Raw genomic sequence first — 24367 nt, 5'->3', positions numbered from 1 at the left:
GGAAGGGGTTAAAAAGGAGAAGCTAAAGGTAAAGTAGCAATCTAAAACGGACTTATAAAATATGCTTAAAAGTATTAAATTCCTCTGTAGTGGGCGTGGCTGAGCCAGCCAAGATGGCGGACGCACTCTTCTAGTGCTCCGGTCGGCCGCCCGTGCACCAAGGGTATATGCTGCCGAAATACCCATGAAACACCCCTCGCCTCAGTGATGATTGCCGATACACACCTCCGGCGCTGAAGCGGGGGTCCGCGCGGCCACGGTGAGCCCGGAGTGACCCGCGGCCACCGCCGCCGAGACTCAGTCAAAATGGCGGCGCCCAACTAAAGGAGCTGGAGATCCCGGGACGTGGGACGTGGGACCCAGCCTCCGCACTCCCTCGTCGAGCGACGGCCGATGCCCCGGGCGCCCTGCAGGCGCTCCCGCCCCAATTCCAGATGACGACGAGACGTCCCGTCCCTGGACCCGCCTGGGTGAGCCAACGGGTGTGGGGCGTTGTGTGACCGCGGGCGGGGGGGGGGGTGAGCGGACCCCCGAGAGAGCAGTGACTGCGGACGCCCCGGTAGGCACCCTTCAATGTGCTCCTGCAGCCCCCGGGTGGACCCGGAGTGACCGGGGAGACCCCTTCAAAATGGATCCCGAGACGCGGGGCCTGGCCTCCGGGGGACGCGGTCAGCTCTCCTGAGCAATAGCTGACGCCCCGGGCGCCCTGCAGGTGCTGTTGCCCCAATTCCAGCCAGAAACGAGGCGTCCCGCTCCCGGATCCGCCCGGGTGAGCCAACGGACCGGCGAGGGAAGGCGCGCTGGTCGCCGAGGGAGTGGTGCTTGTGGGCACCCCTGGGAGCGACCTTCAGTGCGCTCCTACGGCCTCGAGGCCGCGAAGTCCAGGTGGGGCGCCTGTGCGGTGACGAGGTGGCGGCCGTGCGGGCCAGTGTGAAAACAGTGCCACGCAGCCTGCGTTGAGGAGGGACCTGACGGTGGGGCCCTGTGAACCCACGGATCGGGGGCGGCGACGCCGGAGATCCCGATCATTGGGCCCCCTTAGAACACCCCGGACACACCGGACGGGCAGCCAGGAGGGCACGCACGCCCCTGACACCGACGGCCCTGGGAGCACCTGGGATCCTCCTGAGAAGCCCCCGAGTGTCGCCATCAGAACAGAGACCCCTGGCGGCCCGAGCAGCAATCGGCGAGCCCCTGAGGACCACCGTGACCGCCCCCCCTGCAGAGTGACGGAGCCGAGTGAGGGCACATCGGCGGCGGGCACTCCCGGCCCCCCGACCCACCTAGAAAACCCAGAGCACGGCGGGTGATACGTGCGGAGCAAGCGGGGACCCAGTGACATCTGGCAGCGCGAGCGCAACACTGGAACGGACCCACGTGGAGGTGCGACGGGGGGAGCTCCGGCACGCCTGAATCGGTTCACCGGGGCGGAGTGAGTGGCCACGGCAATTATCACTGAGAGAAACTGTGTGACCGGGGTTGATTGACCCCCCTACCAACGCTGCCACAGGGTGCGAGACCCACTGGTGTGCCCGGGTCACGGTGCCTTCAGTGAGTCATCCCGAGTCGGCGGACCACTCGCAAAATCAATGGGGAGACCCCAGAGAATACCGACTACGACGCCGGCGCTGGCCCAGAGGCGCTCGCCCTCCCTGGGCCCCTCACGCAAGCTAAAGACCGGAGAGCCACCGCAAGCGGCAGATATGTCCGCAAAGCTTGACAGAGTCCTAGCGGCTATTGAACACTCCCGGATGTCCATGGAGACCAAATTTGGAGAACTGGCCACAGACATCTCCCTCCTCAGAGACGATCACAGGAAGCTGGCGGATAGAGTGAACCAGGAGGGACAAACACTGCACGAACTGCAACCACAAGTCCAGCTTAACCAAAAAGCCATCAAGGATCTACAGGAGAAAGTTAACTTTTTGGAACGCAAGGCGGATGATTTGGAGGGGTGCTCCCGTCGGAGTAACATACGCCTACTCAACCTGCCGGAGGGAGTGGAGGGGACAGACCCCATTCAGTACATTGAAGCATGGATAAAAACGTTCACCCGGACCCAAGATCTCACACCATTCTTCTCCGTGGAGAGAGCACATAGGGTTCCAGCCCGGCGACCAACAGCTAGCCTCCCGCCCAGACCTTTTTTGCTAAAACTGTTACACTGCCAAGACAGGGACGTGATCCTGCGGGCGGCCAGACAAGCGAAAGTACTCAGGGTGGAGGACAAGAACGTGATGGTGTTCCCTGACTACTCCCAAGCGGTTCAACGCCAACGTGCCACATTCCAGGCGGTAAAACAAACCCTGCGCCAACGCAAGATACAGTATGCCCTCCTCTTTCCGGCCCGCCTCAAAATCATACAGGACGACTCGACACACTTCTTCAATGACCCAGCGGAGGCGAGGCGCTGGTTAGACCATCACAACCGAGATCGGTCGGAGGGAGGGTCTCCGCCGTCGAGCTCCTCATTCAGCAGGCGCAGGCTGCGCTCCAAAAAAGTCACCCTAAAACAAATGAAACGCCCTTCGACTCCCAACTCCAGAGGGGCCCCAGACCTAGAGCAAATCATAGCGGACCGACGGAGGGCCCTACAGGCGGCGACGGAGGTCCTGCGGACTGGAGTTGACCCGGAGGAAGATCGGGGCCCCCACATCTTTACGTCTGACGAGGGTGATCAGAGTGACACCCGCACATCCAGAGACGGTTCAGCCTCTCCGCCATTGGTAACACCGCAGACGGCGGACACACTCATCTGAGAGCGGCAAGCACAGACTGTGGTAAGACCAGGAAACCCAGAAGGGTTAACCTACGGGGACATCGCGATTCACCGATTAAGGTAAAAGCGGCAGCGATTACACCCACAGAGACACGATGCTACGGGCGGCCAGACCCTGCACGGCAGTGTAGCAGCCCAGCCCTCCCACATCAAACGAACTACAGACAGTACAAGATGTACGGTTTGGACTTATTGCGCCAAGCATTAGGCCCTTTTTTGTTGGGACTGTTTCCCGGACATTGTTATGGTTCTACCCCCTCCCCCCCATTACTTCTCGACCCGCTAGTGAGAGCGGACGGTTGGTCTCTGACTACACATGTGTGGGGACACTATGAAAGCGAGAATGGATCTGGTCCTGGGCAGCGGGCGGCGGGAGGACCGTCCTACACATCTAGCAGCATCACATGACGAAAATCCCTAATACAGACATCACATTCATCACCTTAAATGTTAGAGGTTTACACACGCCAAGTAAGCGCTACGCAGTATACGCATATTTGAAAAGACAGCAGGCCCACATAGCCCTCCTGCAAGAGACCCACTTGACGCCGACAGAAGTTGGGAGGCTTCAGAAAAAATGGAGGGGCATAGTATGTGCCACAGGGAACTCTGCATTTGCCAGGGGGACATTGATTTGGGTCAGACCGGGCGTACCCTTTAGAGAGCAGAACAGGGTGGTAGATAAGGAGGGGCGCTATGTACTATTAGAGGGTCAATTAGATGGGCAGCCAATCCTAGTAGGCAGCATCTACGCCCCTAATGTAGAACAACACGTATTTTGGACTCGCCTCACGAAAACACTGGCACACCACACTCACGCCCCCTGGATATCGGGAGGAGATTATGATTGTGTCTTAGATACGCCCTTGACCGTTCCCGACCCCCGCCGCCGCGCTCACCGCTTCACAAACAAACTGAACTTTTCAATGCATGGGTGCAACACTGGACTTTGACTGACACATGGAGAGCATTGCACCCCACTACAAAACTTTATTCATTCCATTCCATCCCGCACGACCTCCGAGTGCGTCTCGATAGATTCCTCTGTTCGGCAGTTCTGCTCACTAAAGTACAGCACGCAGACTATCTCGTGAGGGTACTATCAGATCATGACGCTCACGTGCTGACCCTTAGATGGAAACCGCCCCACCCCCCAGTGCCGACGTGGAAACTCCCTCGGGAGTGTCTCACAGACCAGATATTCACACACGATCATGGGGAACATCTGCAAGAACATTTCACTTTAAACGCACGGTCCGCATCCTCTAGCCTCATAGAGTGGGACGCACACAAAGCGACAGCGAGGGGCCACTGCATACAACAGGTGGTGGGGGTGCGCAAGGTCCTAGAATGCACTTTACAGGATGCAGAAGGCGCGTTGGCTACCCTGCTAAAGGCGGATGATCGCGACGCAGCGACCCAAGAGCGCATAGCTGAGGCAAAAACAAAATACGCTGAAACACAGAGGGATTTTGCGTAAATACAACTTCCGGAAATATGCAGCCAGGGTACACCGGGAGGGCAACAGGGGAGGGACCCTGCTGGCCTGGTTAGCTAGACAAGAGCCCGACTTGCACCCCATCACGGAACTTATAGACCAGCACGGCCGGCTCCAAACCTCCCAACTCGCAATCATGCAAGTCTTCTACACTTATTATTCACATATATACCGAGCCCCGAGCCAGCAAAACACCCAAGCGACAGACAGTTTCTGCCTCACGCTCCCAATCCCACAAATCTCGCCAGAAATGCAGAAGGAGCTCGACCGGAAAATAACACCGACCGAGATCAAAGTAGCGATAGGAGCACTAGCCAGGAATAAGGCCCCAGGGCTGGACGGCTTCCCCATTGAATACTACAGTGCGTTCTCGGCCCTCCTTGCCCCACGATTAGCTACCGTGTTCAATGACGCACTTGTGGCGGGAACCCTGCCACGATCCCTTAGGGAATCGGTAATAGTCTCATTCCTGAAACCACACAGAGACCCACAGCTCCCGTCATCTTATAGACCGATTACACTGCTCAACTCGGACTGCAAAATCTTGGGTAAGATGCTGGCGGAAAGATACGCCCAGGTCGTGCCCCAGTTGGTCCACCCCGACCAGAATGGGTTTGTGCCAAACCGCAACACATCCCACAACCTCCGCAGACTGTTCCATGTTCAAGACATGACGAGTGAACGGTTCCCCAACGCAGCCTACCTCATATTAGACCTTGAAAAGGCGTTCGATACTCTCCTGTGGCCATACCCGTTCGGGGTCCTCAGAAAAAACAACTTTGGCCCAAGCCTGACCGCATACACCAGGCTCCTCTACACACAGCTCACGTCCAGAGTCCGGATGGGCAGCTACATATCACAGGAATTCAGGGTGGAAAGAGGGGCCAGACAAGGGTGCCCGTTGTCACCCCTCCTGTTCGCCCTGGCGGTTGAACCCTTAGCGATACGCCTGCGTCGGGAGGGCGAGGACTGGGGTATCCCCCTGGCACACACTTGGCACTGTGTGTCCCTATACGTCGATGACCTTTTAATCTATGTCAGGGACGCTACGGGCGATCTGACCTGCATCTGGAGGACATTGGAGGAGTTTGCGGTCACCTCAGGCCTTAAGGTTAACTGGGGGAAATCCTCTCTATACCCGCTGAGCCCCCACATGGCCCCCTTCGAAGCCCAAATAGGCACTCGGGCGCTAGCATGGAACGCTGAAGCCCCCCGGTACTTGGGAGTGCGGTTGTACCACACCCCAGAAGACATGTATGAGGGAAACCATCGTAAGGCCTTGGCCGGACTACGGTCGGCGGTCAGCTTCTGGAAAATGCTCCCGCTGGCACCTATCGGCCGCGTGGCACTGGCGAAAATGGTCATGGTCCCCAGGCTCCTATATCACTTCGTGAACCTTCCGGTGATTCCGCCACGCTCGTTCTTTACAGAACTGAACAGCCTCCTGACAGAGCTGGTGTGGGGCGGAGGTCGACTCAATGGTTAGAGGGGCAGACCCTGATGCAGAGGTCTAGCCCGGGACCAGGGTTCGATTCCCGCCTCGGCGGGTCTTGGGCTCATAATGCCTCGGACCTGATAATTCTCGCCTCGGTGCCTATTCTAATCATGAGTCCCACTCTGCAACTCTGGGCAATAGCTTGCTTAATCTCCACAACGGCCCCAACAGCGCTTGGATGCCTGGCCTCCACCTTGGGGGTGCCCAGGAGTGGACACCTCACAGGGAAAGCCAGGATGGGTTCCACAGCGGTATTCGTACAAGCGCCTTGAGACCCCTTGGGGGGTGAGTAGTGCGCTCTACAAGTATCAATTTACATTACATTACATTTACATTACCTGCCCGCATCGGAGGGAGGACTAGGAGCGCCGGCCTTCGAGGCGTACTTTCTGGCGGCCCAACTTCAATGGCTGTCCTACTGGACGGCAGGGCGCCACATAGGAGAGACTATCACAACCAATGGCCCAATGCCACAACCAGCAATCCACCGAATGCTGCTGCCGGGCACTAAACCTATACGGACTCGACCACTACAATTATCTATAGCCCGCACCTGTATGATGCGTATCCATTGCATGTCCAAGACACAACCGCCATATTCACCCCTGCTGCCATTGGTGGGATTTCCGCGTGGTGATATATATTACACTCACGGAACGCTTCGAGTCTGGACAGAGTTGTCGGTCACAGAGGTAGAGTCTCTGTTTGAGGACGGACAGTTAAATACATTTGCACAAATGATGGAGCAATACGATCTCCCCCCTGGATAATTTCTACTCCATAGGCAACTAATAGACAGCAGTCGTAGATTTTGGAATCCGGATGAAGGGGAACCCAAACCACATCCAGTGATCCATGCGCTTCTACACATGGGGGTAGGGCGACACTTAGTATCTTGGCTCTATAAGGCGGTACGGTCACTACTCCTTCCATCCCTCCAACCCCTGCTCCAGAAATGGGAGACGGACATCGGCAGAGTGGTCCACGATAAAGAATGGAGCACGGCCCTGGAGTACCCCAAAAAGTATCCAGAAACGCCAGATTCCGTAACATACAATTCAACGTCCTCCACAGGGCATATCTCACACCGAGCCGCCTGCAGCGTTTCTTCCCCGACACTCACTTTGAGTGCCCCCGCTGTCATACCCCAGGAGCGGATTTCAGACACATGTTCTGGGATTGTCCCACACTCCGGGGATTCTGGGACTCGGTCCATCGAACCCTTGCAGAGGTCACGGCCATAACGTCTATGACCACATGGGAGGCATGCGCGCTCGGGATCTTCCGCAGACGGAAAACCGAGAAGGTACAGAACTGATTCCTCTCACTGGCCATCCTTCTGGCGAAACGGGGAATAGCCATGCACTGGAGGTCCCCCACGGGACCACCGGAAGCGGCATGGATAGGTGCGGTGCATAAGTGGGGCAAGGCAGAGGAGGAGATACTCCGAGAGGAGGAGGTACGGGGACACCGCAGACACCCCATATCCTTAGAGTGGGCTCAATTGATGTACAAATTTACACAGTCGACACGACGGGATGCATCACCCATGGTCTCACAGTCCCAGACACACCTAGCCACTCCGGCCCCCACACCCCCATGATACGGCTACGAACCCTACCGGATCACCGCCAGTAGTGGTACCCCCGCAACACTCGTGATCGGACGCGAGTCAATTACACCTCACACACAACCGATCTCCGCGATCCAGGAGTGCCGCCACGGTGCCCCCGAGGTAGCGACCCTTTCCCTTCCGCTCACCCCCCCAGACTCTGCCCCCCCTTGCTACCTAGTTCATCCCGAAGTTCTTGGAAGAGTTAGTAAGTTTGGATCGGGGGGACCCTTTCCCCCCCACCTTTGGGTCCATTGGGAGGACATACAGATAACAGCGACACAACACCATACACACCTGCGGATCACGCCGACATAGCCACTACTCGGTGCGACACCCACATAACAACTGCCACATCATGAGTTCATCACCTCGCTGACAACAGTAGGTCGCACGCCACGGACAGTACTGACCCCCCCTTGGGGACATATTGGGGACCCCATGAGGTGGTTAGAGGTGGCTGCTACTGGAACACACGGTGGGATGCGGTTGTGTGACATGGGCTCCCTGAGGCAGGAAGGAGACTAAGCGACGATACCTGAGACTATGTAACTATGGTCATGGATTGTCTGCATTTCATGATTACTGATATGTTGATTATCGAAAGTACACAAAAACCCAATAAACAAATTTAAACAAAAAAAAAAGTATTAAATTCCTCTGTAAACAGTAACATACCCTCACATACAGTGTTGCTATTGTGTCACTAAAATGTTTATGGGAGGAGAGAAATTAAGTTAAATGTTTACACACAAGTACTAGAATACCCAGCTTTTCGTTAGAAACAAAGTGGTACAGGTTTCTGGTTACGGTTAAATATCCAATCTAGGTAAAAGACCTTTAGCCAAATTTAGTATAATATTCAATAAAAATAGATGCACATACCAAAATTATTAAATGATTAAAAGTGTCAAATTATGTATGTCAATTTTGAGGCATGCTGAAATGGTAACAGAGAGGAATATGTGTGATTCAAGTTAGATTTTATATAAGATGTTAAATAATACATTGAGAGCATTATTCATTCATCTTCTGTTAACAAATTGTCATTGTGCAGCCTGCATGTGTTTTGTCCTATGAGGGCAAACAGGCCTGGAGCTTTTCAAAGGCTGCAAATCAAGACTAAGAAGGGAGAACAAACAAAACTGAGAAAAAAGGGAGCACAAAAGCTGACAAATAAAAATAATATATAACAACACTAATGCATATAATTTAGTGTGGTCACACACTGTGGTTCACTGCACTCACATATACCCCTTTCCTTTACCTCTTGCATGTGTGCAATGCATATAGCTATAAAATACGCTTTCACAAGGACAATGAACCAAAGTGTGCATGTACACTCCATTAAATGCATCATTTTGTGTTATTTAATTTTTCTTTGTCTCTTTTTTGTACTCTTATTCTCCGGGTTTTTTCCGCTGGCTCATTTTAATCTTGCCTCAGTATACTCACAAAGAATTCCCCAACAGTCTTTTGTCACCCTAGGCCTATTGCAGCCTGGGCAGGGTAGAAGTAAATTCCAGACCCATAAGTGAGGAGGAAATTCTAGAAGCTAATTCCACGTCTCTCGATGAATTGTCTCTTTTTTAGGAGATGGAACTCAGGCAGTCCGCCTAACTCGGTTCATGTCTTCTATGGTTCATCTACACTGCGGTGTACCTCAGGGATCTTCATTATCTCCTCACCTTTTTAATATCTACATTTGTCCCTTTTATCTATGCACTCACTAAACTTAACTGTAAAATGTAGAACTACACGGATGATACACAATTGCCTTTTGAACTAGATAATTCCCATGAGTCGAAGGAGCATTTTCACACTACTATGATGTTCATTCAGGAGTGGATGAATCCGGAGCGGACCGTGCTCAACTAGGCACCCGGCGAGATCCTGTCTTGTGGGAAAACTCCCAGACGGGCCCCGGTTTCAGCTCCATGGAGCATTTTCCTCGTTTACCACAAGTTTTGACTGATTAAAGAACTATCAACATGGTAAAACCGTGAGTTCCCATCTTTTAGAATTGACCATAGGTTAGGGTACGCCTTAGCGCGCGTATACCGCCATGGTCCCACTTTACACTTAGGTCCTGATGAATGCTTAGCAGACATTGCTATTGATAAGCAGAAACATGTTCATGTCGACCATTTCTTTTACTTTACCGGATCTCCTAACCCCATTGTCCAGTTAGTATTGGTCCGTCACCTGTTTTTACTAGTACCCAAATCACCTAGAAATAAAGTTTTGAAGGGAGTATTTGGCTACTTTTTAACTTGCACTTATTCACTTGCACAAATTTCACAACCCGCTCCGCTGCAATTGCAGGCGTCGTAGCACACCGGAACGGCATTCGGCTGATCCGGTGGGGACCCAATGATGAAGCATGTCACCAACCAGGTTGGTGAGTGAGGGTCCTTTTAACAACTTCTGAGTGTTTCTTTCATTGTGTATTTTACTTATGTAGTCACTCTTTTGTTGCTATTGTTTGTGGATGAATGGCAATCAGCTGAAATTAAGTACAGACAAAATGGAGGTTAGTATAACCACAAATGGGCTTGAATACTGGACTGAGCAATTTTGGTCTGCCTAGTTAGGACCCTCCCGAAGAAAATGGTAAAAAGCCTTGGAATCGCTATTGATTCGGAACAGTCCATGAATTACAACATCTTTTCTAATATTTTGGAGAATAAAGAAAATTGCCAAATTCCTTACCTCCAAGTCTCTTGTTCAGGCTGTTACTGCCCTAGTGCTGGCAACATCAGTTTATTTTGGCCTTCAGAAAGGCCTCATTAGAAGACTGCAAATAGTTCAGAATCAGGCTGCTCGTCTGATTCATAAACAACCTAATGATTGTGATATTAGCCCTCCAATAAAGAATCTTCTTTGGCTACCCATTAAACAAAGAATAACCTTCAAGATTTGTTGCATTATTTTTAAATCTTTGCATAGTAATTGCCCTTCTTCCTTTATTCGTTCTTGGATTCAGAAGTATACCCCCTTCAGTTCCCTACGCCCTGGCCCACTGAGCTTACTATCAGTTCCCAAATTCAAACGTAAATGCTCGGGCGGGGTCAGACTCTCAGTAGCTGACCCAAAACTATGGAATGCCTTTCCTTACAAGATAAGATAAGTCAACAGATACCAATCTTTTAGTAAAGTACTGAAAACCTGATTTTTCGGCAAAATTATAATATTTTGCTTATATTTAGTTGACATTCCCTTGGGTTTCTCCAAGCACCATGAAACTGTTCGGTGTACGTGCGCTATGCGAAAACACGGTAAGATAACACTTCAAAGCTGGCACCAGGTATAAAAATAGGACCCACTGTGCAGTTCACTCCTGGACCTACGGAAGACCCCCAGAAAGACTGCCTTGTACTTCAGAGGACAGTCCTGCTGCTTGAGGCCTTCTTTGTACTTCAGAGTACTGCCATCTACTACCGGAGGACTGCCCTGCCTCTTGAAGCCTGCCTTGTCCCCTCAGAGGTCTGTCCTTCTACTGGATGCCTTCCTTGTTGCTTGATTCTAGAACTACAAGAGAGACTCAAAAGCTAGTTGGCTAGCCTAATGTTCTGAGTTACAGGCACATAGAAAGTTCCAACAACCTTGAACCCGCACTTGGACCCTGTCTGAAGTGAGTCCTACCCACCAATTGGTGCCTACTCATTCCTCAGCTCTTGGAAGTGAGTAGTGGTAAAAGTGCCCAAACTACCTAAAAAACAACTGGGACTTAGAAAATTACCATCAAAAAGTGCTCTGAGAACCGATTGAAGACGAGGACCTTACTGATCCACAACCAGGCATATTACCGTTTAGCCTGAATTTGTGGTAGGTACCACTATGTTGTTCTCCACAGCAGCAATTCCTGTTTAGTGGCTGCTCTTGAGAAATGTGTCCGGCATCCTGGAGCCCTCATCAGCTACAGCCTACAGCTTCATCCCACTGAAGATTTTCAACTTCCTAAGAAAGAGACTAAGCCCGAACATAGGAATCTTCACTGTGGCTTTGACCAGTGGCTTCCCAACAACTACACCTCCTCCTCGGACTCCACCGGCTGCCTTGTCCCACTAAATTTTACCTTCTCAAACATTTTTCTTCCAAACTTCTATTAAGTCCAAAGGTAAGAGGAGTCCAGGCCCAATCCACCTTGTGTACCTGAACCACACTACATTGCGGTTGGCAGTAACTTTTGACTTTGTCCCCGTCTGGCATGAAAAATTAATAACTCAGGGTCTACTGATTGGATTTTTGTTGTTCTGGTGTCAAATTATTTAATAAAATGTTCTCTATTTTTCTAAATTGGTGTGAGGTTTTTCTTGTGCTGTGTTTTCACTTTATTACTGTATGATTGCTGCATAAATACTTAACAGATTGTCTCTAAATTAAGCCTGACTGTTTTAGTGCCAAGCTACCAGATGGTTAAGCACAAGATAATTTAGTGACTTTTGTGTTTCACCCTGACAGGAATTGCGGTTTCTGCTTGACAAGGGTTCTCACTCCACTGAACCAAAAACCCAATAAACTAAAATATGCTATTGCAAGATATGAATCGATTTTGGGCACTTTAGTGAACTTAGTACCTGGTTGCATAAGCAACATAGTGAACTCACACCCGTGCCGGATCTGTAGCAACTATACTAGAATACCATAGGGGTATGGGAACCTTAGCAACCACTACAGAACGCTGTACCTATGAAAGAACTGTGGAAATTGGCTAGAGTCCCATGGCTGTGTTTAGTAGAACCCTGTAACTGAAAGCTCACCACAGTGTGTAGTATTTTCTTTTGCAATGATAATAAAGGTCATCTACTTTACTACGGCAAGCACTGTGCTAGCAGTATGTTAATATGTTTATTGTTTTGTAATTGCACTTATACAGCACTTACTACCCCATATGAGGCATCAAAGCGCTTTTCGGCGAGTAGCACGCTACTCCGGAACTCAAAAGCATTAGTGGTGAATTAGTATAGGAAAATACCAATTCATTAGAGCAGTGGACATGCAAGTCTGTTATTTTGGTTCAAAAGGATAATGGAAGGATAGAAGAGAGAAGAATCTAGAAAGTGCTAATTGGGAGAACATAATAGAAGTAGGAGGTATGGGATGAGTCAATCAATCAATCAATCAGAGTACTTGTAAAGCGCGCTACTTACCCGTGAGGGTCTCAAGGCGCTATGGGGAGGAGGGGGGGGTGCTGCTACTGCTCGAAGAGCCAGGTCTTGAGGAGTCTTCTGAAGGAGAGTAGGTCTTAGGTCTGCCGTATGTGGGTAGGGAGGGTGTTCCAGGTCTTGGCGGCAAGGTAGGAGAAGGATCTGCCGCCGGAGGTCGTTCGTTGGATGCGGGGGACAGCAGCGTGTGCGATGCTGGCGGAGCGGAGCTGGCGGATGGGGGTGTAGAAGCTGAGTTTGCTGTTCAGGTAGGCTGGTCCGGCGTTGTGGAGTGCTTTGTGTGCGTGGGTGAGGAGCCTGAAGGTGATCCTCTTGTCGACGGGGAGCCAGTGTCGGTCTCTCAGATGGGGGGTGATGTGGCTACAGCAGGGGACGTTGACGATCAGTCGAGCGGAGACGTTTTGGATGCTTTGTAGTCGTCGTAGGTGTTTGGCTGGGATTCCTGCGTAGAGTGTGTTGCCGTAGTCCAGTCTTGTGCTGACGAGGGCCTGTGCCACTGTTCTTCTTGTTTCGGTCGGGATCCACTTGTAGATCCTGCGGAGCATGTGGAGGGTGTTGTAGCAGGAGGAGGAGACAGCGTTGACCTGCTTAGACATGGAGAGGGAGGAGTCGAGAATGAATCCTAGGTTGCGTGCATGGTCAGTGGGTGTTGGGGCTGTTCCCAGTGTGGTTGGCCACCAGGAGTCATCCCAGGCTGAGGGGGTGGGTCCGAGGATGAGGACCTCCGTCTTGTCCGAGTTCAGCTGCAGACTGCTGCTCCTCATCCAGTTGGTGACGGCCTTCATTCCCTCGTGGAGGTTGGTTTTGGCGGTGTGTGGGTCCTTGGTGAGAGAGAGGATGAGCTGGGTGTCCTCGGCGTAGGAGATGATGTTGAGGTTGTGATGGCGGGCCACTTGTGCGAGGTGGGCCATGTAGACGTTGAACAGCGTCAGGCTGAGAGATGAGCCCTGGGGGACGCCACAGATGATGTCGGTGGCTTCGGATCAGAAGGGTGGGAGGCGGACGCTCTGGGTTCTGCCGTAGAGGAAGGACGTGGTCCAGTCAAGGGCCTTCTTTTGGATTCCGGCTTCTAGGAGGCGTGTCTTTAGAGTGCGATGGCAGACCGTGTCGAAGGCGGCTGACAGGTCCAGGAGGATGAGGGCTGATGTTTCGCCGTTGTCTAGTTGGAGCCTGATGTCGTCTGTGGCGGCGATGAGGGCTGTCTCGGTGCTGTGGTTTCGTCTGAATCCGGACTGGGACGGGTCCAAGATGTTGTCTTCCAGGTGGCGGGCCAATTGCATGTTGACGTCTTTCTCGATGACCTTTGCCGGGAACGGGAGCAGGGAGATGGGCCGGAAGTTCTTGAGGTCCTTGGGGTCCGCCTTGGGCTTCTTGAGGAGGTTGTTGATTTCGGCGTGCTTCCAGTTTTCCGGGAATGTCGCTGTTTCAAAGGAGATGTTGATGACCTTCCGTAGTTAGGGTGCGATGGCTGCATCTGCTTTGTTGAATACTTGGTGTGGGAAAATTGTATAAGAAAAATCAGAACAACTTCGAGAGTACAATGTTATTTATTCACATAGTACTCAACCTTATTGTTAGGTATACATTGCATATAGAATATTCATCAATACAAATTTGTGCCCAAAGAAGGAAGGGTGGGGGTAGGGATGGGTGGGTGTGTGGTGAAGGGATTTGTGTAGGATGAGAAGGAATTTTTTTTATTTTAGTGCAAGTCAAAAGTACATTATTTACAGATACATTACTATAATGGCTTCCCATGGGGGCCAAACAAAAAGTGCCACAATCGGTCAAGTGTATTATGTAACCAAGCTTCAAAAAACAAGCTTTATCATTCTTGCTAGGGGTAGAAGCTGGTATCGAGGGGGGTAGGTGGCCTTCGTTTCGACCCTGATTGGCGTAGGGTATTTTCCCCTACAAAACGGGTCTTCTTCAGGACAGGGAGGGACGGTTGGGCTGGTTTCCTGGCAAGCGTGGAAATGGATGTGCCGAAGTGTCTGATTTGTGCGTTCCCGTGTTACAGGTCACATGCCATTTAAATTAGTCTGGATGCCGCCAGGGGCTGGCATCAATGAATAGCCGGAAAATCCCGGTCGTTTGTATTGGTGCTGTGACTTACCAGCCGCTGGCTATAATTTGAACAGCATGCAATCCACCTTACGGGGACACAACACCGATACAAACGACCGGGATTTTCCGGCTATTCATTGATGGCAGCCCCTGGCGGCATCCAGACTAATTTAAATGGCCTGCGACCCGTAACACGGGAAGGCACAAATCGGACACTTCGGCACGTCCATTTGCACGCTTGCCAGGAAACCAGCCCAACTGTCCCTCCCTGTCCTGAAGAAGACCCGTTTTGTAAGGGAAAATACCCTATGCCAATCAGGGTCGAAATGTAGACCACCTATCCCCCTCGATACCAGCTTCTACCCCTAGCAAGATTGATACAGCTTGTTTTTTTAAGCTTGGTTACATAATTCACTTGACCGATTGTGGCACTTTTTGTTTGGCCCCCATGGGAAGCCATTATAGTAATGTATCTGTAAATAATGTACTTTTGACTTGCACTAAAATAAAAAAAATTCCTTCTCATCCTACACAAATCCCTTCACCACACACTCACCCATCCCTTCCCCCACCCTTCCTTCTTTGGGCACAAATTTGTATTGATGAATATTCTTTATGCAATGTATACCTAACAATAAGGTTGAGTACTATGTGAATAAATAACATTGGACTCTCGAAGTTGTTCTGATTTATCTTATACAATTTTTCCTCAATTTTCCCTCTCCCCCAGTCTGGGACACCTCTTTATATAAAAAACTTTATACCCAGGTCCCAGTGACTTTCTTTGGGTTGACCCTGTTTACCATAACGGATACGTGGTGTGGGCACGGGTCTGACGGAGATCCTGAGTGGATGGAGTTCATGACCTTGCGTGTCTCGTCGTCGTTGATGTTGGACCAGGAGGTCAGGCGGTTGGCGCTGGTAGTGTTCACAGGGAAGGTGGAGTCTGGCGTAGTCGGGGTGGTCGTGGTGTTGAAGCTGTCGTGGATGTCAGCGATCTTGCAGTGGAAGAAGATGGCTAGTGAGTCGCACAGTTCTTGTGAGGGCGGGATGTCGTTGGCGTTGGTGCTGGGGTTGGAGTTCCTTCACGATGCAGAAGAGCTCCTTGCTGTCGTGTGCGTTGTTATCGAAGCGGTCTTTGAAGGAGGATCTCTTGGCTAATCTGATGAGGTGGTGATGTCTGCGGGTGGCGTCCTTGTGGGCGGCGTGGTTGTCCGGTGTGCGTTCGTGGAGCCATATCTGCTCCAGTTTCCGGCATGCGTGTTTGGAGGTCTGGAGCTCGTCGGTGAACCAGGTGGCTCTCTTGCTGGCATGGCTGTTGGAGGGTTTCTTGAGCGGGGCAAGGGTGTTGGCGCAGTCATCGATCCACTGTCTGAGGTTGCAGGCTGCGGCGTCTGGGTTGGTGGGGTCGGCGGGTGGGTTCTGGGCGAGGGTGGTAATCAGCTGGTCTTCGGTGACTTTGCTCCAGCAGCAGCATGGCAGCTGTTGGGTGCGGTGGTGCGTGGTTGGTTTCTTGAAGGTGAAATGGATGCAGCAGTGATCGGTCCAGTGGAGTTTGGTGGTGTGGTCGAAGGCGACGCGGGTGCCTGTGGAGAAGACGGGGTCCAGCGTGTGGCCGGCGGTGTGGGTGGGTGCGGTGACGAGTTGTCGGAGGACAAGGTTGGCGAGGTTGTCGATCAGGGTGGCGGAGTTGGCGTCGTTGTTGTTCTCGAGGTGGAAGTTCAGGTCCCCGAGGAGGATGTAGTCCATGGAGGCGAGTGCGTGGGTGCTGGCGAGGTCGGCGATGGAGTCGCTAAACTGAGCCCGGGGTCTGGGGGGTCTGTAGATGAGTGTTCCTCTGAGGGTGGTGTTGGGGTCAGTGTGGATCCGGAAGTGGAGGTATTCGGCAGTGTTCAGGGTGTCGTCTGCGTGAGTGGCGACCTTGAGGGTAGACTTGTGGACGATGTCTATTCCTCCTCCGATTCCGTTGGCGCGATCCCTGCGGGTGATCTTGTAGCCGTCTGGGATGGCTATGGCGATGTCGGGCGCCGAGGAGTCGTACCACCAGATCTCAGTCAGGAAGGCCACGTCTGGGGCGGAGGTGTTGAGCAGATCACAGAGCTCGACGGTGTGTTTGCGTGCGGAGTGGGTGTTGAGGAGTATGCAGCGAAGGTGGTTGGGTCCAGTCCTTGGAGGTTTGGTGGCTCTGTCGCAAGTGAAGCTGCAGGTGCGGCAGGAGAAGGGCCCGTGGGTCCGTTTCGGGGCGGCCTGGAGGCAGGTGTGGTTTTGGCCGGCGTTGAGTGCGTGGAGGGTGCTGGCGTCGTAGTGGAGTCTGGTGTCATGGCGTTCGCGGGGTCCAGGGGTTCTGGCGCTGGGCGCGGTCCAGGCACGGACGGGCGCAAACGGGCTTGCCTTAGGCGTGCCTTCGGCGTGCCAGCGGCACACCCGCTGCGGGCGGCTGCTGCGCGGCTGTTCAGCGTCCGGCATATATGGGGAGGTGGGAGGGAGGAGCAGCTGGGAGATGGGAGCAGTGAGTGGGCAGGGGGCGGGGCCGCAGGGGGCACAGCGGCGGGGAAACAGTGGTACAGAAAGCAAAATGGGGCACAAGGGGGGGACGAGTGGCACAGAGCAGAAAACGAGGCACAAGAGGGGGAGACAGTGGCACTGCCCACTGCCCAATCGCTGCTCCCGCCTCCCAGCTGCTCCTCCCTCCCACCTCCCCATATATGCCGGATGCTGCGCGGTGAGGTGAGCGACCCCTGACCCTCCTGGTAGGTCGCTCCCCCTCCAGGCAGCTCCGACTGTGTGCCCCTGCTGCCACTGCCACTATGTAGCTCTTATGCAAGCGTGTGGTTTGGGGCAGGGCTGATTTCCACAGGCTGTTTAGAAGAGGCGCGGAGGCATGTGACATTAGACAGAGAGGGAGAAGTTAAAACATTACGGGTTGTTTATAGGCAATGGCATGTGAGAATCAACATCACACAAAGTTACCTGAGGGGACATTTACAAGAGTTGCCGACTGTGAAACATTAGATGCACCTATCATCGTGGGACATTGTGAGCTGTCACTTATTAGAGCTATTCTGTAAACAACGTGTGTTATTGCTGCTGCAAGTGTGCACTGTCGTAGGTGCCTGTTTACAAGAACTCTGTTAAGTCTGGAACATCCTGTGCAATTTAAGTAGATGAGGCGGAGCCACGGAAAGCTCCAGACAGAGTCTGAGCTTTCAAGTGGCTTCTGCCAGCAAACCCACGCTCTAATGTCAAGCACCGACAATTAAAGAAGACCTCAATCTACCGGTCTGTCGAAACGCCCTCCAACATTGATTGTGAAGACAATTCAGCATGCACACAACGATGCCGGCACTCCCAAAAAATGTATGTAGCGCTCCAATACCTATGGGCCGAGTTCGCTTTGTATAAAACTGCAAAAGGGGGGTGGGGAAATCAATACACAGTGGAGCGGAAAGAGGTCACTGAACGCAGCGACCTCGGAGGGCAAGTGGGAGTGGTGAGATGGTGTTGGGCAAGGCACGGGAGATCGGGAAGATGAGTCATGGGCAAGCAGAATAATAAGGCGGCTGGGAAGGCTTATAGGAAGTAACCCAAACTAATCATTTAACATGAGCAGAGACAGGCTAACCAAACAAGCATTGGCTACACGGCAGTAAAAGTAACGCTGCGCGGCCGTGAAAGCGAAAGTCACCGCGATCACTGTGAAAGTGATCGCGATGACGCGCTAAAGCACGCTAGGGATGCACGCGCACGCTTGTGCACGTGACAGTAAACTGGTGGCTGTTTTGGTAGCACTTTAAAAGCAGCTACTAAATGTCTTGGGCAGGCCACCAGATGCGCTGGATCAGGCCGAGACCTAAAACCAGGATAAAGTTTCTATTAATAATGACATCTGTCAACATACATTTGTGGTATAATGCTAATATTTAGTGAATGTAATGTTGCGTAATATTTGGCAGCATAAATAGCTAAATCACCACAAACATCAAAGTATGAGTGCATGTCTATCAGTAAACTAAATATGGAAATGTACATTTTACAACTTAATTCATACACAAAACAAATATGGATAAATAGATAAAATGGACAAAAAATAAATATGGATAAATACAGACGGAAACGTTCAAAACATTTGTGGTATAACGCTATTATTTAGTGAATGTAATGTTGCGTAATATTTGGCAGCTTAAATAGCTAAATCACCACAAACATCAAAGTACGAGTGTATGTCTATCAGTTAAATAAATATGGAAATGTACATTTTACAAATTAATTCATACACAAAAAAATATGGATAGAGATAAAATGGCCAAAAAATAAATATGGATAAATACAGACGGAAACGTTAAAGAAATAAACACCATAAAACCGGGAGCCCTACTTATATTGTACCACTACTCAGCAAGCTACAACCCACGACAAAAAAGCTTCTTATTAATCACATAGGGGAACCCTAATGCATTTACTAAATAATGCGTGGGGGGGGGGTATTGGGGTCAAATTGGAATCGATAAAATTGACCTGATCTCTGTAGTAAACAATGTCTGCATTCATTTAACCTTATTCAAAACAACCAACAAAACCCAAACGCACATTGAAAGGGCACGGTAACATTTCAACACAACAAGCTTGCCGAATACAGTAGCCGGAACTTTCTCAGAAACAAGTGAAAACACACACCAACCTTGGTCAGAAAAAGGTAGTATTAGCACTAGTGTGAGAGCGACACACACACGCAGGTCCTCCACCAGAAAACGCATCTTATCAAACGAGTAGCCCGGTAAGAGAACAAGAGAACTAGAGGCCCTGCTGTGTGAAGGCGGGGGATCAGGGTACAGGACGAGCGTAGCAGCTCACCGTCACGTACGAACGTAGCAGCTCGCCGTCACGTACGCACGCACGCACAGCCAGTGTACATAATTTTGTCTTGGAAGTTTCCTCTACAGATCACCCAGAGATAAACCGTTGTATTTCCTACTAATTCCAAACTCATCACCTCCACGAGAGAAGATTCCAGAGTGCGGGCTAACGTCCATACTTGCCAATAGCCACCCGAATCAAGTGTCAGATTCCCAATTTGTCTCCTGCCTCTACTCCAATAGAGGTCAATGGGTGAAATACATTCTTCCTATTAATTTTGAAACAACCCACTTTCCTCTTCTAAAATGTTTGAATACGCTTACATATTCTCGTACTATGCCACCTTTTTAAACCCTTTTTTGTCTTCAGAATCTGTAATTTTTATTAATTTATATGAATATTCACCCTAATTGACTGCTCTTATTTTGAGGGACTATTATTGCTTGAGATATCAGCTAGAGTTTTTTTGGTGTCCTGCTTAAAGCCCAGATATGTGCTTCGGACTTGGTGCAGCCTTAGGCATGGAGCAGGACTGATTATTTTGGGAGTGTATTCCAGGGAGTTCTTGGCTGGACTGGAGGACATTCCACCACTGTAGTTTGTGGCGGGCATACGGACAGCAACCATGTAGGCAGTTAGGCTACCAGTAGGTATTGTATGGAGTTCACTCAGGGCCCCTGGAGTAGGGGGACCAGATATTGAGAGGCAAAAACAGGGACAGGCCAAAAAATAAATTAGGACTAAAGCCTATAGTCTCACTTCTGGCCTGTACTCGTTTTTGTGTACCCATGTAGTAATAGCTGAGTCATCAAATTAAATCTCAGCATAAATCATTATTGTTGCAAAGTCATCCTGGGAACGCCAAACATTTTTCCTTGTGGTAATTGACTGACAGACCCTGGGCTCTGCCTAACCAGGGCCAGGTCTATTCTGAAGACACACTTAGAATACAGTGAAAACATCTACATAAACTAGGGTACACTGTCGGTTAGGGTACCCCTAGGATTGTATGACCTCCCCTATAAGGTCCTAGGGCCAGATGTAGGAAGGCTATTACCGGTCGGTATCGGCCGGAATTAACGCATTTTGGCCATTACCAACCGGTAATAGGCTTTTCTGATGTACGGGCCGAAATTAACGATTCTGTAATTTACCGAATCGGTAATTTAAGGAATCGGTAAATTACCGATTTCTTAAATACCGATTCAGTAAAATAATGAATTCCTAATGTAGGGAGCACTTAAATGAGTGCTTATCTCATGTTAGGATTCGTTATTTACTACCAACTACAAGTTGGTGGTAAATAACGAAAACACCCCAAAAAGCAATGTTATGCAAATTGCTTCATTTCCATGTTTCAGACATACATGCCCTTAGGGCATGTATGTCTGCAACATGTGCACCCATACACAATTGAGGGGTGTAACAGGGTGTCAAAGTGACACCGTGCCACCCTTCAATGTTTTCCCCCTTTTATCGAATCGGTATTTACCGATTCAGTAATTGCCATTCATTCCTATGGGCCCTGTATTTTCGAATCGGTAAATGCTATTTACCTACATCTGGCCCTTAGTATCTAATAGGGCAGGGGGATTGAAACTACCTTTAAGTCCCTAGTTTATAATAGGGCACAGCAGTTTAGAGGCCAGCAGCCCTTTCTACACTTGCATGTGTGCACTGCTGAAACCCGAGGTCAGTTTAAAAGCAACCCTGTGTTGCAGGACTGCTTTTAAAATGCAAATTGTGTCCAAACTCTACTTTGGTGCTTGGGGCACTTAAAAATTAATAAACAACACTGTTTTGGCATAATAGGTATGCCTATGGTCTTCCCTCGGTATCTCGGGTGGGGGGTCAGGTACAGGTAGTTATAAGGAGGATGAAATGAAGTAGGATGCAGCAAGTAGATTGAACATCAGCATACTTTATTAAGTAATAAGTATAACACTCCAGCCTCAGTGGTGCGGCCAGCCTCAGCACTGGTCAGGCTCTGAATATCTGCCTCTCTTCAAGTAGCAACGTTCCATCACTCTGAGCAACCGAGATGCAGTCCCCACATTTAGTTAGGCTAACACTGATTTACAATGCACATCAGTGTTAGCTACAGGATACTACACACCCCCCTCCTTTCCCAAAAACAAAACAAGAGAATGACAGGGGGAAAAAGAGGAGAAGATAAAAAAAATTACACGAAGGGAAAGGAGAAACAACAAGAACATTATAATTTTTTTTTTTTTTTGTAACAAAATTTTATTGATTTTTCACATCAACAAACAAACAAATGATTGCTGGCTCCTGTTTAACAAAACTCAGATCAATGTCTCAAGTAATGCGCCTTACATATCAATACCCTACCGTCACCCTTACCCCCACCCACTCTACCCCCACCCCCCCATGTCAGTGTGCCTCGGGCTTAAGTCCCTTGGTGCAGCATAACGCAGCATGAAATTGCAGGCGACTCCCCTTAGTACTCAGACTGCAGCTCCCCCACCCAGGTGGATTCTAAACGCCATGCAAGTCCGCGCATGCAGCCCCATCCCGTCTCCACAACACCGGGTGTGATGTTCCAGTTCCGTAAGTGCCAACCGGAATACAGTCCTAGCTTGCAGTGTCCCCCGTGGATATCCCCGCCCTTCCCGCTGACATCTCCTCCCCTTGGCTCCCTTGCGCCTCCGCCTCACTATCCTCCGCCTCCTCCGACATTGATTGCAACTCTGCCACTAGCGCGCACCACGCCCTGGCTGTTTCTAGTGCCTTATCATTAGCTGCGCGATTGGCCAATTGTAAGCGGAGAGTCCCTTCACTAGACGCCCATTGCTGGAAACACCCCCGCCATCTCAGGAAGCTGGGATCCCCCCTAGATTTCCAGTGTAGGGTGAGCTCCCTTTTGGCCAGGATCAGCCCCAGGTCGATGAATTTACTGGTAACCTTCGAGGCCGGGGTATGCGGGAACCAGAGTAAGAGGCAAACTCCCATGTCTGTTTCAACTTGACGTCCAGTGACCTCATTCAGACAGGCCACAACATCAGCCCAGTATGAACCAAGCCCCGCGCAGGCCCAAAACATGTGTCCAAAATCAGCCCCCTCCGAGTTACAACGGGGACAAGCCGATTGTGCCCCACCAAAGACCCGTTGGATCTTGGCCGGTGTCCAGTACGCTCTATGGAGTGTGAAGTATTGAACCAATTGGAACCGGACGTTGCGCGTGCCCTTCCAGGCCCGGCGCACTAACTGGGGCCACGTTGTCTCCGGTATCTGTCGGCCGAGGTCCTTCTCCCAGCGTTCTCGCAGTTTATCCAGTGGGGGGGGGGTCATCCAGCGCCAGTCTCCTATACAAACACGTAACGGCTTTAAAGGTGCCAGCCGCCATCACAACATACTGGCACCCCAAAGATGTAGGCAGCTCCGCCCGACCCATCTTCCAGCGTCTCTGGATCGCAGAGACCAAAGCCGCATGGAGTAAGAAGTCGCCTCTCGGAAAATCAAACCCCTCTTGGAGGTCGGAAAACGACAGCAGGACACCATCCCTGTACAAGTCTCCTACCATATGTAGCCCACAGTCCTCCCAAGCGGCCAGCCCCGACCAGTCCCCGCCGTGCGGTAAGGCCGTGCACATGCCTAAGGGGATCTCCGGCGCATACGGAACGCGGATACCCGCCCGCTTCTGACTACGAAGCCAGCAGTGTCGGAAGGTACGTTCCTCCAGAGACAACTGGTCAGGCGAAGTCCCTGCTGGAGCAATATAAAGGACAGGACATGGCGCTGTACAATCCTGTCCTGCGGGCCGTCCGGACCCCGAAACTCCCGCGCCACCGCCTGGGTGAGCCACTGCAGCTGTGCCCGAGGTAATACCATTCAAAATCCGGCACAGCAAGCCCTCCCTCCTCCCACGATCGAAGTAGGGTGGGGAGAGCCACGCGCCTCCTGCCAGAGCCCCATATGAATCCTATCACCATTGACCTCAAAGTCCGAAAGAAGGAGAGCGGGATCCGCACCGGTAGTGTGCAGAAAAAATAGAGCAAGCGCGGGAGGACCACCATCTTCAGTAAGGCTATTCGTCCGGCTACAGACAGGGGGAGGGTACGCCAGAATCCAATACTGCCCCTGACACCTCTCAGCGCTCTGCCCACATTTCCCTCATACAGGGACGAATGGGTATGATAGATGTGAACCCCGAGGTATGGCATACACTCCGACTCCCAGCGCAACTCCCCAAGCTCCGCGGGTTGTGCACACCGGGGAGTGAGGGGGAACAGGCAGGTCTTGGACCAATTAACACGGAGGCCCGATAGGTCGCCAAACTCTCGGAGCAAGGCCCGCGCTCCTCGCACCGAAGCCGTCGCGTCAGCCATGTATAAGAGGAGGTCATCGGCATACAGGGAGATGTGGTGTCTGACACCACGCAGCAGTACCCCTTCATAGTGCCGCCCTTGACGCGCCCGCGCCGCCAGTGGTTCAATCGCCAAGGCAAACAGAAGCGGGGATAGGGAGCAGCCCTGCCTAGTACCCCTCGACACCGCACACGCCGCAGATATTGTACGGCCCGTGCGGACCCTAGCAGTAGCGGAAGCGTATAACAGCTGTGTCCAGCGGACGAAGCCGTCCCCCAACCCGAACCGACGCAACACATCAAACAGATACGGCCACTCCACGCTATCGAACGCCTTTTCGATATCCACCGAGAGGACAGCCGCAGTCGGACGACCCTCCCCCTCGACATCCATAACTCGTAGCAAGCGCAGTATACAGGTAGAGGTGTTCCGTGTGGGGATAAAGCCAGCCTGGTCCGGGTGTACAAGGGAACACATATGAGCCGACAGTCGCGTAGCCAGAATCCTGCTCAGTACTTTATAGTCCACGGTGAGCATTGAAAGGGGACGGTATGCCATTCTCGCCG

General features: G+C 51.3%; 1 protein-coding gene across 8 annotated transcripts in view; it reads right to left on the bottom strand.

The window, feature by feature from the left end:
* LOC144791723 (disintegrin and metalloproteinase domain-containing protein 9-like) overlaps positions 1-19468 on the bottom strand; it is a 2314109-nt gene extending 2294641 nt beyond the window's left edge. For 4 of the 8 annotated variants that reach the window (XR_013602453.1, XR_013602452.1, XM_078666491.1 and 1 more), the window contains exon 1: positions 19298-19468. Coding sequence is in view for 5 of the 8 variants with exons in the window: in XM_078666491.1 (XP_078522617.1) it covers positions 19298-19373 (76 nt within the window). In the remaining 3 variants the exon portion in view is untranslated. The remainder of the gene's footprint in view (positions 1-19297) is intronic. The other 4 variants (XM_078666489.1, XM_078666493.1, XM_078666488.1 and 1 more) reach the window with 3 other exon arrangements.
* Between the last annotated feature and the right edge of the window lie 4899 nt (positions 19469-24367).

This window comes from Lissotriton helveticus, chromosome 11, assembly GCF_964261635.1.
Source record: "Lissotriton helveticus chromosome 11, aLisHel1.1, whole genome shotgun sequence".
NCBI lineage: Eukaryota > Metazoa > Chordata > Amphibia > Caudata > Salamandridae > Lissotriton > Lissotriton helveticus.
The sequence above is the reverse complement of the archived record's forward strand: the minus strand, read 5'-3'. Positions and strand labels throughout refer to the sequence as shown.